Below are 16,186 nucleotides of genomic sequence, written 5' to 3' on the forward strand. Positions count from 1 at the left end.
GCTCTAACAGAGTCTTAATTTCAGTCGGGCAGAACAGCACCTCTGGTAGCAGCTGCGTTTCAGGCTGGGATGAATATCAGTACCCAGCCTCTCGCTGAACACTCACTGCCTTCCCAATCAAAGCCAGCATCCCTGACAGCTGAACTGTTAAATGAATTAACAAGGCAAAAAGGGGGCTTGCCAGCGGGGCTGCGACTCCCTTCCTAATTTCTGCAAGTGGTGGCTTTCAATTTTTCTGTCATTTGTCAGGAGATGCACATGGTTCCCTAATGAGCAGGGCAGAGCTGCAGCCAGCTCGAAAAAGGCAGCGTTAGAGGATCTTCTGGTCCATGGAGGAGAGGGAGCCAGATGCTTGAGGCAGGTGGGGGAAGGACGTGGGCTCTGTTCAGACTGAACAGGCAGCGCGTCCTTCCAGCTGCACTGAGCTCAAGGACTCGCAGCCTGCTCTCCCAACATGGGGAAGAACTGCTCTCCACACCACACTGGTCTCCACACTCCACACCAGTGAGCTCTGCCAACATCCAGGCAGAACTCAAAATGGAGCCTTTGGTGGGGCTTTGATCTTATGGGCTGCTACAAAAAGGTTTTGCTCCACCTGTAGAATAAGAAAACAAAAACACCACCAATCCCCCCCCCCAAAATATCCACACCACTTGCATTCAGCTTCCCTATTCCCCAGGCAAGTCAGGATATGGAGGTCTGTTACTCATACCTGGCCCATTCCCTGCCAGCAGGTTGTTCTCTCCCAAAACTTCCACCTGCCCATCAGTCAGAGGCAAGGAAGAACTGAGCACTCAGGCTGCCCGAAGAGGATGTTCTTTTGGCTGGGGTACAGCTCAACAGGACTTAAGGGTTGGAGAGAAACTCCCCATTTGGGTATTTTTTGCTCATCTAATTGAAAAAATTTGCAGAAGGTTGGTTTTAATGGCTGTTTCTTCTCCAAGTTTTTCAGGTGGATCCATTGCCTGCTGGAATTTTTATTACAAAAATCCAGACACAATGACAAGAAAATCTTCAAATCTAACAGGGGAAAGCACCAGAAGGATGGAAGGAATCACAGATACTTCTCCTTCTACATCACTCATCTGGCTGCACCAGACATTGAAGCTGAACAGCACATCAACCACTAGCAACATCAATACCCAAGAGAAATGGGTATTTTGACTGAGCTGGCCTAAGCCCAGCACATTTCCCCAAAGGCATGTGCTGTATATTCCTTTTTACGACCAAGAGAGGAATGTTCTTGCACCTCCCAGAATTACTGCAACACCTGTGGCAGAATGAAGCACCATTTAACAGCACTGGGACATCAGTTATCTGGGAGCTTCAGACCAGGGACTGGTCACCGTCAGTCACTTTGTGCCCAGTGCTATGCCTGTGTCAGCACTTGTTGTTTACTGGGAAGCTTTCCTCTATTTTTAACCTGGATGCCCCATTGCTGGAGCTGAGCAGATCCATTTTTTCCCGAGCTAGCTGCTTAACTGCCTTTACCATGGGTAAGAACATTGAGCAAACAATAACAACAAAAACTTGTATTTCCACAGCACACTTTGACTCAAAGGTGTCACAAATCAATTTAAAACTTAAATTGCAGTACCAGCTCCAATCACTTTACTCACAGTATAAATCACAACCCGTTCTGGAGGTGGAAGAGGCAGTTATATAACAAAGCGTAATAACTTCACACAACAGGAGTGAAAATCGGCAGGAAGATCCTACATTCATCATTTCTACCACATGAACCTGGACTGTCCCTTACCAGAGGTAAATCCAGCAACTGTAAAAAACCATCCAACTCATGCTACAACCTCAGATACACCAGTCCTGCCTGTGAAAGGAGTCCTCCTGGATATCGTGGAATGGTTTGGCTTGGAAGGGACCTTAAAGCCCATCTAGTTCCAAACCCCTGCCATGGGCAGAGGCACCTTCCACTGGACACTTGGTAGTTATGTAAATATCTCAGTTTCTTCTCAAGTTTATCTCCTCCCATTGCCCTGTTCCCTGAGTTATGATAAGGAAGACCCAGACACTGGGATTAAAAGACATGATATAACAGCATTTCCTTGTTTCCCCCAGCTGATTTGCCATGCTGTGTACATGTGTTTAAGTGCAGGCACTGGCTCCATTTGCAGCAGTGAGATATTTAGCTCTGAAACAAAAATGTATTTTGAAGCCAGATACAGTTGGCTCCACTTGGGACTTTCTTTGCTGCAGTTGCAGAAGTAAGTTGGAGCAGCAGCAAACTAGAAAAAAATGTAAATATTGCCAGCTGTCTCTCCAGAACCATGCTGCTCTGATTAATTTATGATGTTTTCAAAGAAAGATGGTGAATGTTACACCATATTTGAAATGAAAAGGTTAAGTAGAGTTTAAAAAAAATGCAGTGGAGTTTAAAAAAAATATGCTTTACTTAGTTTTGAGCAATAGAATATTTAATGGCTAATAATGAAATGAATTAGTGCTGGGTTTGATAGCTTCTACCTCCCACAGCCCTGAGACAGAGGAACAAAAGCGTAACCAGACCCGTTCTCGGCAGCAGGCTGAACAACAGGAGGGTGTGTGCTGCCTCTTCTTGTTCTGAGCTTCAAAAGATGCTGCTGCAGAAGCTGAGACCATAACTAACAACTATTTCGGTGCCAGCCTCTCTCCAGCTGGGGTCACCATAAATACGGCCCCGCCGCCGGGGCTGTGAGGAAGACATCAGCTATTGCAGTCCTGCCCTTCCCAGCTGGAGTTACTGAGAGAACAGACTCAGCTATGGATTATCTGGGCTCTGCAAAACCACCCAGAGAAACGTCTACTTAACTGTTTCGGTCTGATTTCCACCTCCAGCCTTTCACTGGAGGGATTTTAAAATGATCAAGTTACAATTCATAATGGACTCGTGCACTAAATCCACAGTAAGCAAAGGCATGAACAGACCATGACCAGTGACCATCAGCCACTGACCCCTCAGGTTCTGAAGGGGCTGCATGGTACAACAGAGTCTGCACGTTTCAGAGAGTGACCTTTATCTGTGCCTCCAAAGCCAGCATTAAACTGGACACGGTGTCTTCTTGCTTCAAGAGCATAAAAATACAGCCAGGTGTGGTGCAAGGCAATGTCTCTACACGGCGAGTTATAAAATAAAAGAACCAGCTTTCCAAGTCTCCCTTGTTTTGTAGTTTTGTTTCTTTTCCCTTGTGGCTCTCCTGTGCTCCACTTTTCACTTCTTCAACTTGAGTCAATTTTTCCCTCAAGCTAATTTGGTATGAACAGCCATCCTCCTGCAACTCCAAAAATATTTCCTTTTCTTTCTTTCAGATGCCCTTTCTCCCCTTGTTCGTGCAGACCAACTGGCTTTCCAATGGCAAGAAGCTGTCAGTGCCAACCTATTCCAGAAGAGGAGGCTACAAAAACTGTTTGTGTTTTCAAATCATCCCCTTCATGGGCAAATATTAAATATTATCTGGAGAATAGTAAAACATGCTGGTACTTTAAAAAAAAATAAAATCAACCAATTTTCCTTTTTTCCTTACCTGCTTCACCCACAAACACTTCCACTGGTGTGCTGGTAGGGCTCTCACCAATGACATTGTATGCTGTCATTAGTACTTCATATCTCTTGTATTTTTTCAACTCTGAAAAAGTAAAATATTATATATTAATATTCTATCATCATTTATAGTATATTACAGATATTTTTAAGACTCCAACATCTCTTCGTCACCATACTTCTCTCTTGGGAAACACAGCAATAGAACAGTAAAACAGTGCATCCTTCCTTAATTCACGGCAGGATTTGAATAATTATGAAAGATATTTGTGTTGAAAAGGTAAGATTTTCCAGTACTTCCTCCCAGTGTTGCTCCAATAAGAGGAATAAGGATTCCTCCTGGAATACACCCATTCCTGATGAATATCTAGCTAGAGGAACATCTCTAGGTCATTCTTAAGGACAGAAAATGGCTTTGAATGTCAACATATGGGCTCCTTTCCATCTCTACTGGTAGGATGTTCATCTAGGGAGGCATTTGGCAACTGTGCTGCTCAAGAATGCCCCAGGTGAAACAGGGTGCAGAGGAAAAACTGCAGTGGGGCATCTGGAGTCCCATTCCAAGTACTCCATGGGGATCTTTCTCCTTCCGCGTGACCACAGCCTGACCATCAACCACAAAGAGAAAGAAGAATTTGAAGGCTGGACTCCATTTGGCCACCAGGCACCAAATTCCTTTGCTGACACAGAGAAACTACTCTGCCAGATGAGGCAGGAGAGTGAGAGAAGCGTGAAAAAATCTAGAAAACCCAATTGTATGCGGGTAATTAACTGATGCAAACGAGGGTGGAGTAGAATCACGTCAACGTCATTAGGGGAGGCAGCGCCTGAGCAGTTTCAGATTTTGCATTTTCAGGATGAAAGAATCAATCCTAACAGATATATTTATCATCTACAATATTTAACAGGGAAATTAGAGTAAGAGGGCGATCAATAATATAAATTGCCCTATTTAAATGAGGTTTGAATTAAGACACGCATGGCCAGGGGTCCAAATTTCTCCCTTTGCCAATAATTTTCCCTGCTATCTATGAATCAGATAGTCTCCTTAACTCAGTGGCTGACAGTATGCCATCGGTTTGGTAAGGTTCAATGAGCCTAATTATATAAGTTTGTCTAATTTCAGTTTCAGGGAAGTGTTTACAAGAGTTGTGCTCCCATATCTGATTCTGAGTCCAGCATCATTCCCCAGTCTCGGGCATATTGTAAATGATATTTGATATATCCCTAATTTTTTGATGCGATACCACTAAACTCGGACTGCAAAACATGGAGCAAGGAAATCAGCAGTAATGGAGCTAAGTTCATAAACAAACAAAAAATAGTAGGATATATGGGATATAGTAGTGGGCAGCTTGTACAGTGAAACTTTATTTTCTGCCATGAAAAGCCACAAAGGAGATTTTAGTGTTAACTGGATGTGGAAAAAAATGGAACACATGAGAGTTCATGCATGCAACTTTCAGTGGGGATAGGGCTTCATGGTTGTTTTTTTTTTTTTAGCCCATCACAATCTGTGACTCAAAAGCCTTGGGCAAAACCTATCTAGTGAACCATCATCACCACAAAGCAACTTGCCTTTTAACTCTGTCGAATGTTATTTTATTCATTTCCAATTGAAAACACCTCTGGAGATGCACATAAATTCATTGGGCCCTCTCTAAACTGGCCTCGTACTCCATGGAATGCCTGAGCATCGCAGTGCTTGAATCATAGAACTAATGATGTGATACAGCTAAGCTCACATGGACTGCAAAATATGTAGCAAGCAAATCAAAATTCATTTAGCATCAGAAATACTGGGTTGTTACAGTCAATAATGTTTTACCTTCCCAGCAGCCACATTTTTACAACAGCTACCTACTTGCATCATCGACGTCTCTTGGTGTAGGGAAAGCAAAGGCTTAAAGAAAAAGAAACTGGAGAAAGCAGAATCATTAATCTGTGTTGATTTCTGCTGGATCCACTGAGGAGAGCCATAGGAGTTTGCCTACAGTGTATTTTGAACCATTACAAAGAGTCTCATCTAAAGGCAATGTGCACTTACGTGTTAATTCATACGTCGTTAATGCAGAGCTGCTGTTCACTGTCTTGAAGCTGCTTTGGGCTATTCAGGGTAAGCAAAGCAGAAAGCTTGTTACAGTGCAAGGAAATAGTTATTGCAAATGATGTACAGCAGAGACAGAGGCAAATGAGGCAGCACACCCATACACAGTTTAAGCTGCAGGACTATACCTTGAAGGGCAATAAAAGCACATCACTCTCGCGTAACACATCAAAAGCGCCTCGCTCACACGGGGCTGTTTCATTTCCTCCTCAAACAGAGGAACTCGCAAATACACAACACAAAAATGTTCTGACTTTTAGATTAAATAGAACAAATGAGGAAAAACGAAACGATTTCTAAGGGGCAAAACTCTCAATGGTGCATTACATCCTGATTTCTCAAGGTGCAAAATTCAAAACCTGAAGAGCTGCAGGGGAAAGACCTGGAACGTGGGCCAGAGAGTGAACGCTTACATTAGGACAGGACCTGTTTCTTTAAGTGTGAGTTAGATTTCCCACAGTTTCACTTAAAGAATTCAATATTCCTGCTGTGAGTGAATTGTAATAAGATGCTAAGCTGTGCAAAACTGCGGGTCAGTGAGGAACAGAGGTGTTCTAAGGTGAGAATTATGAGGAGAAAGAGGGAAATTTATCTGAAAATACACTTGTCTCCACCCCTTTCTCTCTCTCTCTCTTGACTCCCTGGAGAGGTACAGCTCGTTTTTTCAACTCTACAGCTATTAGGAACATTGCTGCAGGGCCAGAAGAGAAGAGGGAAAAGAGGAAACCGGTTGGTTTCACAGGCTCCCTGGCTTGTGAGAGCATCCAAAATCATTACTTCATGATAATGTACACAGTCATTCAGCTTTTGTCTGGGAAAATCCCTTATGCACCTATAAGAGCTTTACATCTCTACTCTGTCCTGGTTAAAACTGTACAGCCTGAGAAATCTCATTAGCACTGACCATGTAAGTGAGGTCACACTTAGGTGGTTACGTTATATTTAAAGCATCCACTTCTCCCACACCCTCACAAAAATTCACTCTTGCTTTTGTAGAAATCACTTTTATGGGTTCAGGGTTCATGGAAGATGATGTAAGATATTAAAATAGTCTCACTCAGCCCTATTCTGCTGCTCTTGGAGTATTATCTTATTGTGAATATTCCAGTGCCATCAAACAGGACAAAAGCTGGTCCCTCCGTGAGCACATCTCATTGCTGGACCATATCTTTCAGGCTCCTGAGTGATCACATCTCTGCCTTCCATCACCTTATTCTGCCTATTCTTCCCTCTGATTTCCTTTTTAGTCTTTGTCTAAAAAGCCTTTTCATTTTTCTATTATTCCTCTCCCTCTCCACCTTCTTTCCATGTGAGCCATAAATCCTAGTGACTAACATGGAAAGCATGCACCTAAAAATTCTTGCTCATCCTTACTGTTTTCTTCTAAAATATGGACAAGAGCTTTGAAATCGTAAAAATTCTATTTAAAATTCTCCTCAGCTGTTTTCTTACACAGTAAAAAGAAAAACAAAATGCCAATTATAAAAACTATTGAAAAAATAGCAAGAAAGAAAAAAGTTGCCAGCTGAGGAAAATAAAGTGTCTTTCTTTTGTCTAATGGTAGAACAAAGTATACCAGAGTAATCATGAACTGGAGGTAGTGCAAAGCAGGAAATCAGAGGATACCTGGGGGACAGACCATCAATTCCAGCATGCTGGCAGAGATTAGCACGGACCACTACAGTGCTGATCACACAGGATTTACTTGCCTTTTTCATCATCTTCACCCTGATTGTGTAAAACCTAAATTATCCCCAGCACTCTTAGACTTACGTGTTACTTCCATGGGGCAAGAGGGCTTATAGTGTCTGGTGTAATGACAGATTACCATTCTGGGATATCTCAGGGTCCAAACTACAGTAGGCTTACGTGTGAGCTCTGCTCGTAAAGCTGAAGGGTTCTGGATGTTTTTGGATTCTCTTCCAGGTCCAGTGTCATAATCCAGCTCCCGATAGTAGATCCGGTATCCCAATAGCAAACCATTCAGACTCTCCACTTTGGGTGGCTGAAAAACATTCATGTTCAGAACAGGCTTGTTAAGATGTGCATTGCAACAAACATCCATCACCACGGGCAGCAGCTGACGCAGGCCCTGTGTGAAGGGGGACAGTGCTCTGGTGAAAACAGACATTAATAATGTGCAGGGTGGAAGGCTGTGTAATTTGAAAAACACAAGTTAAAGGCAACTGTGATGACTCCCCTCAGCTGTGGCCATTACAAAATCCACACCTGATGTACTCCACTAAGAGCCAAGCTCCTTTCCTTCTTGCTCTGCTGAAACTTGTGGAAACTTGTGGGTAATAAAAGAGTATAAATAAGCACGTTCCTGGAAATGCAGGTTGTCAGCCACCAACAGTGGAACAGCCAAACAGTATTTCACTTCTTCTGAGATGAAAAGAAGCAGATTGTTTTGTTAAAGACAGAATTCCTTTAGTGGGTATTTCCCTTGGGGACTGATCACAGGGCATTCTTCATTTGGCATTATTTTACTGAAAGACTGATGAGAAAATAAAAAGGGATTGGTGTGTTCTGGCTTTAATTAGGAAGATGAAACTAGGTCTAATAATAACCTCGTAAAGGCATTTAGAGAGCAGTCACAGTGTGATGGGCTCTGGTGTGTTCCACACGTCCACTCCCACAGAAAAACCCAGGTCTCCTCCATAACAGCTCCGAGCAATTTGGCCATGGGCTGGCTCAGACATGAGATTTTTTTCTTCAGCAACATGCTGGGAGATGCTCAAAGACATAATACCTCAGCAAGGCTTCTTCAGCAGCCCCTCACATCCTCCTTCAGATACAGATACACAGCCAGTACACTGAAAAGGAGATTTTTGTCTGAGTGGCTTGCTTAAATAGAGACAAGCAAAGGGATTCTTCATGTTTGGGAAAAAAATTACTTTCATGAGCCTAATACAGGCTAAGAACTGCAGAGAAGAAAAGATGCCCTGAGTCATTTATCTTCTAAAGATTCTTGTACTGAAATTTAAGGGGCTGAAACTATAAATGAAAAGGATTTTAATGATGATCTCGCCTTTAATCCAGAAAGATCCCTGCCAGCCTTGAGAACTTTACTAAGGAAAAGCCTTCTGTCCATTGTGTAAAAATTAACCGCTGGTATGAAATGCTGTGACAATAGAAGGTAATACCACATGTAATTTTAATGAAGAAAGTAAGGACATTTTTACAGGAAAGGAGGAAGATCCTTGGTAATAACTTGGCTTTCTGCCTTCAGAGATGACAAGAATTTTCCATTACAATGGCAAGAGGGGAGAGACAACTGTCCTGTCTCAGAGCAAAGGACTTTGCTTTGGGTGAGGGCTGAAGGACCTAAGTACAGAGACTGCAGTTCATGGAAATGAGAAAAGAAAATTATGTGAATCAGAGTATAAGGCACATACACAGCCACCAGGAAAAGGAGCAGAAGCTGCTCCTGCAAGAAGCCACCTTCTTTTGCAGTTGTCCTGCACAGAGCCTGCTGAAAGCAACCCAAATCATCCCAAGACTTCACTTTTCTTCCTCTGCATGGGTGGAGATCTTTTATTCATCATTGTTTCATGCTTGTGCTCCATTCTTTGGAGAAGCTCTGACCACCTTTCACTACTATTTAGCATCTGCATTACAGGATGATTCTGTGAATGCAGGATTGTGAGGGAACTCAGGAATCATCAGGACTGGGACCTCACCACTGCAGAAACTCACCTGCCTGAAGTCCCTTTCACCAAGAGAACAACCTCCACCTGAGAACAAACTGATTTTTCTGCTTTCCAGTATTCCTGTTGGAAAGCTGTTTCAAGCCTCACTACTTGGGTGGTTAGAAACCCTCATTTAATTTCTAATCTAAATAATTCATAGCTAGTTTCTAACCATTTGTTCCTGTGCTAACATTGCCTTTTGGGTTAAATTGTTCTTCTCCCTGTGGGGTGTTTACTCCTGTGATGTATTTTAGAAAGGGCAATCATATTCCCTCTACGACTACATTTTACAAGGCAAATAAATCAAGCTCTTGTACAACAGCCTTTCCCAGTCTCAGACTGAGCCCCTTGTCCAAGGGACTAAGCAAACAGACCAAAGTGCCTTCTCCAGAGCTGCCCAGTGATGTTATGTCTCACAGACCAGCTGAAACACTATCCTGTGCAAGGAGATGAGATGTGGTTTAATGAAAATTACTAGTATCTCTCTCCTGATCTTTTCTTTTCTCTTTTCCAATCTTTTGACTCCCCTCTTTTGTTTTCTATATTATACTGAAGTTGCTTTAGCCCTGATGGTGCCCTCACAGAGAAGGGCTCCACAGCACAGCAGTGGCCTTGCCCCACTCTGACTTCTCCTATTTTAACTACTAATAATCTTTTTTAAATTAAAGGAAAAAAGTTGAGATGGAATATCCTACAGAACCTTAGAAGGAAAACCTTGCTGAAGCTGAGAAAGAGACTGCTATTGCCTGCCCTGCCATGTAACTGCTTAAGAGGTAAATCTTAAATTCTCGTCACAGTCTGACACTGATTTGTTGATAGCAAACAATGTTGTTTTTTATGCTATCATGTGATTCTCCATTTTTTCCTTCCTAGAAATTTGAGGCAGGAAAGCTCAGAAAATAAATGGTTTGCAAACTGTCTTTCTCCTTGCATGGAAATGAAGATTCTTTCCTGAAAAGGGTACTCTGCTAAAAGGTCAGGTCTTCCCCTTCCTATCTGTCTTCCATGGACAAAACTCTGCTTTTGATGTAATGGATTATTTAGGATTTTGTAGGAAGGCCTGAGGGATCTGCTGAAATAGGTAAAATGATTATGAGTGGCAGCCCATAATGTTGTACAGAAGTAAGAGAAACATTTTTGTGCTGTTTAAAAATAAATAAAAAAAAAAAGACCAAAATGTAAGTTTGAACAATTGTTCTCTCTAAGGTAGAAGCAGAACAGTACATGATCCTGATGTTAAGTGTAACATCCTCCAGAACATTTGAAATAACCTTGCATTATTGATACAACAGACCTCCATGGAAATTACTTATTTTCTTCCTCCTTTAAATTTAAAAATAACGGACTGATTGGACCAAGCAGCTGAAAGCCCAGATAGTGCATCTAGAGTTTGTTTTGTGAATTATTAACAGAGCTCAAAGTTAAAAATTTAGCTTTGCTTAGAAACCCACTCTCCCATTAAGCTTGACTGCTGTTTGCAGTTTACATTATTTCCTTGACACTGCTGTGAAACTTCCTCTTAATTGGTGGCTATTGTGGGACTTGAAGACTTTTGTTTATTTGAAAAATATAGTATGGTTGAATTACCAGGACCTATTAATACACATGTAGTAATGACATGTAATCGCCCACAACTCCCTTGAGATGGCTCTGGCACAACAACCCCATTTCATTTTCATGAAATAAAAAGCATCCAATTACCTAAACAACCACCTATTTCACATTAACCACACACCAATAATCAGTCAATTGGGGGAATGTTTATTTCCCTGGCCTATCCTGCCTCACATCCTCTTTGTCCTCTCTTTCTATACTTTTTTTTCCTTCACTGTGGGCTGCAGTTGTAGGTGGGGAGGCAGATTCACATCCCTCCATAATTCCTTTGGTAAAACTGCTCAACATGTCTCCTATTTGCTCAACATGCTGTAAGCAATGTTGTTGCTCAGGATTATGCTGGTGAATTCGGGCCAGTCACCCAGGAGCACAGCCAGGCATATTTTTAAAGTGCTTCTGCACAGCAACAAACAGACCCTCGTACACATATTTTTCTTCCAAAAATGAAAGGAGTCCCATCTGTACTGTAAACGCATATGTACATTTTTCACTATAATGCAATCTGTCCAAAGTTATCCTTATTATGTGTGGGGGACATTGTCTTGGGAGCAGGGTGGGCAGAGGCTTTCCAGGATAGGTTATGGATAACATGCAGTACCCCACTGGGTTCCCTCTATTAATGCCCACTCTGCAAAAAGAAGCCTCAGGCACTGGGTCACAAAATGTTCCTGCATCTCCCAGGAGGCCGGGATTGAGAGATAAAGGGAGGCAGAGGAAATGCCAATACAAAATGCAGACTTGGCATGAATAGTTCCCCGTCCAGCTCAGTGGGATCATGGAGAGCTCAAACTTTCCTTGTTTTCTCTGAAGAAGTCTTGATTCTTCTCTCTCAAAGAGCCAAAAGGGCACCTGGAGTTCCTCAGAGGTATGAATGGGATCTCAGGCACTGATCTCAGGCTTCTGATCATTTCAGCAGCAGGAGGAGGCCAGACACGATGTGAACCAAAGGGAGCTTTTGATTACCTGATTTTACCGCCGCCGCGCTCCATGGAATGTTTTCCATGTAAAGATGCACATCCATCAATATCAACAAAAGGACAGGAGAATCTGACAGGTAATGACCTTGGACACGGCTACAGAAACTCCTTTACCTCCCAAACTTCTCATGGGGCAAAAAGTAAAAGCAACTGCCAGAAATTTCTGTCCATCACTAAAATCTGTGCTAGGTCAGGAAAATAAGGAAGTAGCTGCAGTCCTTAAACTTTACTACAATAGATCCAGCTCAGGAAGATGTCCCTGGCAATGTACCATTAAGGTCAACAAGTCAAAGCAACCAAAAATCTGTTCCAGAAATATGACATTTTTTCATTTTACCTACCTGCCACTGCACAAGGACAGAGGAAGTCGTGTGGGGAGTCACTAACACAGAACTGGGTGGTTCATCTGGAACTAAACGAGGGAAAAAGGAGACAAAAACAGTTATGGCAAGAGGGTAGAATAGAGGCAGCTTTTATTTCTCAGATTCTCCTTCTTCACTGCTGAAGAAAATGTTCCATCCTAACTACTGCGTGGTGGGTCTCAAAAGCAGTGTGGTGGATATGGATATTGGAACCCGGGCAGAAGCCAGACACTTCTCCTACATCCCTTGCTCTACCTGTGGCCTTGGCAGCTTGAGCAGGAACAAGAAAAGCTGAGGGCATCAACCTGAAGGAAACTGCAGCAGCCAGTGCTCACAAACCACTGGGTGCCCGTTTGAAAGCAAGTTAAACCAGCTGTGTGAGGGCTCCAAAGTGTGAGCAAACTGCTCCCAGATTCTTAGTGAGATTTATGCCACAGTTGAGGCAAGCCCATCTCATATTTAGGAGTCTGTGTCAAACAGTCACATATTATTTTGGTTAGGGCAGCTTGATTTACCACAGGTTAACCCTTTCCTGTGCCCATGGCCTGTAGCACATACAGGCACCACAGCAGCTCAAACACAGGAGGCAAAGGCTTATCAGGAGCTGACAGCCCTCCACAGCACAATGCTCTGGTGGCAGCACCGGGTCTGCTCAGCAGAATAAATGTTGAGTTTGTTGAGGAGGTGAGAAGCTTTCACAGCGTTTCCCCATTGTATTGTGAGGAGGCCAAGCACAACTCTGGATTCACTGTAGCTAAATTCAAAGAGAATTTAAAATAAAACTTTAAATTCCGAAACAGTGAGTCAGTGCTGCCTCATTAGTGCAGTTACAGCCTGCACCGATCCCGCAGCGGCTGCGCAGGAAGGTGGAGAGTCAGGATGTCATTAAAAGGCTGCTTGGCACATTGCTCAGGTACTACATGGGTTCTTGTTTAGCTTCGGATACTCCTGAGCAGTGTCCTCTCTTATTCTGATTTCAAGATCACAGTCTTTAAACACTCCTTTGCAAAATGGTTTCCTGCTTTTATATCTTGGTGTCCTCATTCCCTGCTCTGTAAGAAATCCTGAAGAATTTCTAGCACCATGTATATAGAATCATAAAATCATTCAGGTTGGAAAAGACCACTAAGATCATTGAGTCCAACCATTAAATCAGCACTTCCAAGTTCACCTCTGAACCACGTCCCCAGGTGCCACATCTACATGTCTTTTAAATCCTTCCACGGATGGTGACTCCACTACTGCCCTGGGCAGCCAATTCCAGTGCTTGACAATCCCTTCAGTGAAGAATTTTCCCTAATATCCAATCTAAGCCTCCTCTGGTGCAACCTGAGGCCATTTCCTCATGTCCTGTCACTTGTTACTTGGGAGAAGAGATCGACCCCCACCTCACAACACCCATATATATATATATTTATATATGTATGTATCCCAGTATTACCCAATTTTCCAGGGTAACAGTACATACTGATGCTTTTTCATACTTTGCAGAGTTCCTTTCTCCATTTAAGACATCAGAGCTACTTCTGCATTCAGGCATCGACTTTATACAATCAAGGAATTAGAAGCTGATCTCTAAGGCTAAAAATAAAAGCCTTGTCAATGTCATTCACAGTTTATTAGTCCTGATCTGCAGGATTAAATGCTCATGTTTCCAGGAGCTTCATACTCTTTCTTACTTATACCTCAGCAATTTTGCCATATTGCAGACTGATGTGGATTGTGAGGGAAAACAACTGAAGAAACTTCTTCAAATGTATGCAAGGTTCTACATTTATTTTTAATGATCTCTTGTAAATTATTCAATTTCTGCAAAGATAATGGTTAGTGCAGAGTTTGGAAGCCAATCAAATGAAGTTTAATTCCATTTTGAGACTCCTGAAAGTATGATTCATTGTCAGAGGGCACAGCAGGACACTGGAGGCTGCCTGTTAATTCAGCCATATCTCATGCTACCTGTACCAACTTCCTACGAACAAACCTGCGTCGGCTGTTGATTTTCACTGCACAGTCCCAGTGGAAATCACATTGCAGTGGGTCCAGCAGACCCAGGAGCCCTGGGAAGTGCCCACCCCGTGGAGCTCCTCCTGCCTTACCATCCTGCAGCGTTGTGACCGCCTCTGTCTCCGCACTGAAGTCGCTGTCCCCGATGTCGTTGGTTGCCTTCACTCGCAGTTTGTAAGAGGTGAAGGGGTTCAAGCTGTGGAACGTAAAGAATAAGGCTGAGGGATGAAACCTTCCCACATCACCACAACTTGCCTCTACAGAGAACCTGCCCATTGCCAACCAAAGTAATTCAGCAGTTTGCCTCTTCTCTGCAGCCTCCCCCAGCTTCCTCGTGACGTGGAGGTGTTTGCACCCCTGCTGCCATCAGCATCTTCTCAGATGTCCACTGGCCTCAGTTCCCAGAAACACTCCTGGATTCACCATAGAATTGGGTGCCAGAAAACAGACATGAAGCTGCGACTCATGGAGCAGCCTATGGATGGGGCTTGTTGGGAAGGACAAGCCGTGCTGTTATTCAAGTTCTGCCTGGCTGTGCAAAACCTGGCTTTCAAGGTGCTTTGCTGAGATATCCTCAAAACTGATCCTCAGAGCATGGAGGGGGATTACAGGTGGAGGCAGGTAACATGCCCAGGGTCGGCCAGTGCACAGCAGGCGCTGGAATTCAGAGCATCAGCCTCCTGACTAATCCCTTACACCACTGCACTTGATCAGTGCATTTTGTTCCTACTGAATTTCAAATTAATGCTATTACCTGGATTATTTAATAAAGACAGCAACAACAGGTTCCCTGCAGCTCTTTTATCTATGTGGTGCTTTAAGATATGCAAAGAGTGATTTCCAGCTGACACAACCTTCACAGAGATGCTTCTGTCTTGGCTTGGCAGGGGAAGGTGAGGGGGAGGCTGCCTTTGGAGTCACAGGCAGAGGCTTGAAATGCAGAGCTGTAACTTACAGGGGATTTAGCTAATTAATTGGTAGTGTCTAGCCATCCGCTGGCAGATGTAACACTGACTGCAAACCCAAGTAAAGTTACTTGTAAGGAATGATTAAACATCAAGGATAATGCATCCTGATGGGCAGCACTCTCACATCTACGACTCTTCCGGACTTCCACAGGAAAATGCTTTTAGCAAGGAGCAGAAGAAATCTCTTTAAGCAGTGCCACCCTAATAGGACACCATTACTTACCTATAGCAACTTGAATAATGTGAATCATTGTTTCCAATCTTTTGTTTTCAGTCACGTCAATGCCAAGTCTAAATGACATAGATGGTTGCCTTGTTTTTACAGGTTTTGACTGGAAAGATACTGGCACAGGACCAGTGAGCTGTCATATACCATAGCCACTGCTGCTTTTATAACAGGCCTGAAAAATCTGTATCTGAATGATTTGAATACTTGATTCTCCTAAAGCTCACGGCTTTTTAGAAATAATCAGATTTGTACCAGCTCGTCAACAGAGGAAATGGACAGCAAAACAAGTACCTGCTCATAGACATTCAATTACTTTTGCCAATGTTACAAGGACTTTAATTACACTAGCATTGCTGAAGATATAATGAAGCCTGAATAACAAAGTTTAAACATTCTGATGCTATCTATAAACTTCAGTATGGAAAATACAGATAAAAATAGCTCTCATTTCATCTGGAAAAGCTTATATAGAGATAATTGCAATGCAGCATTCAGAGTGGATTTTAACATCAGTCAGTACTGAAAGGATTTTTAACTAGTTGTATTTTACAGAGCACTGTGTAGCTACATATGATTTAGCCTGAGTAGTGTTATCTGCGGTGCTGAGCTTCCAGGAAGGGCTTCAAAAAGATGCACTGCAGTCCAACTTTAATTAGATTTATTGCGTGACCTTCAGCAAATCTCTCAACTGCTGTTCA

At 42.9% G+C, this 16,186-nt stretch overlaps 1 protein-coding gene across 4 annotated transcripts in view; it reads right to left on the reverse strand.

Annotated features, from left to right (window-relative positions):
• SDK1 (sidekick cell adhesion molecule 1) overlaps positions 1 to 16,186 on the reverse strand; it is a 398,710-nt gene that overhangs the window by 45,476 nt on the left and 337,048 nt on the right. For 3 of the 4 annotated variants that reach the window (XM_027683613.1, XM_027683615.1, XM_027683616.1), the window contains 5 exons: positions 14,384 to 14,487; positions 12,267 to 12,337; positions 7,512 to 7,647; positions 5,583 to 5,642; positions 3,519 to 3,620 (listed from right to left, as the gene is read on the reverse strand). In XM_027683613.1, the coding sequence (XP_027539414.1) occupies positions 3,519 to 3,620; positions 5,583 to 5,642; positions 7,512 to 7,647; positions 12,267 to 12,337; positions 14,384 to 14,487 (473 nt within the window). The remainder of the gene's footprint in view (positions 1 to 3,518; positions 3,621 to 5,582; positions 5,643 to 7,511; positions 7,648 to 12,266; positions 12,338 to 14,383; positions 14,488 to 16,186) is intronic. The other variant, XM_027683614.1, reaches the window with a different exon arrangement.

The sequence above is a fragment of the Neopelma chrysocephalum genome, unplaced genomic scaffold (assembly GCF_003984885.1).
Source record: "Neopelma chrysocephalum unplaced genomic scaffold, ASM398488v2 Primary Assembly neopelma1_65, whole genome shotgun sequence".
Taxonomy (NCBI): Eukaryota; Metazoa; Chordata; class Aves; order Passeriformes; family Pipridae; genus Neopelma; species Neopelma chrysocephalum.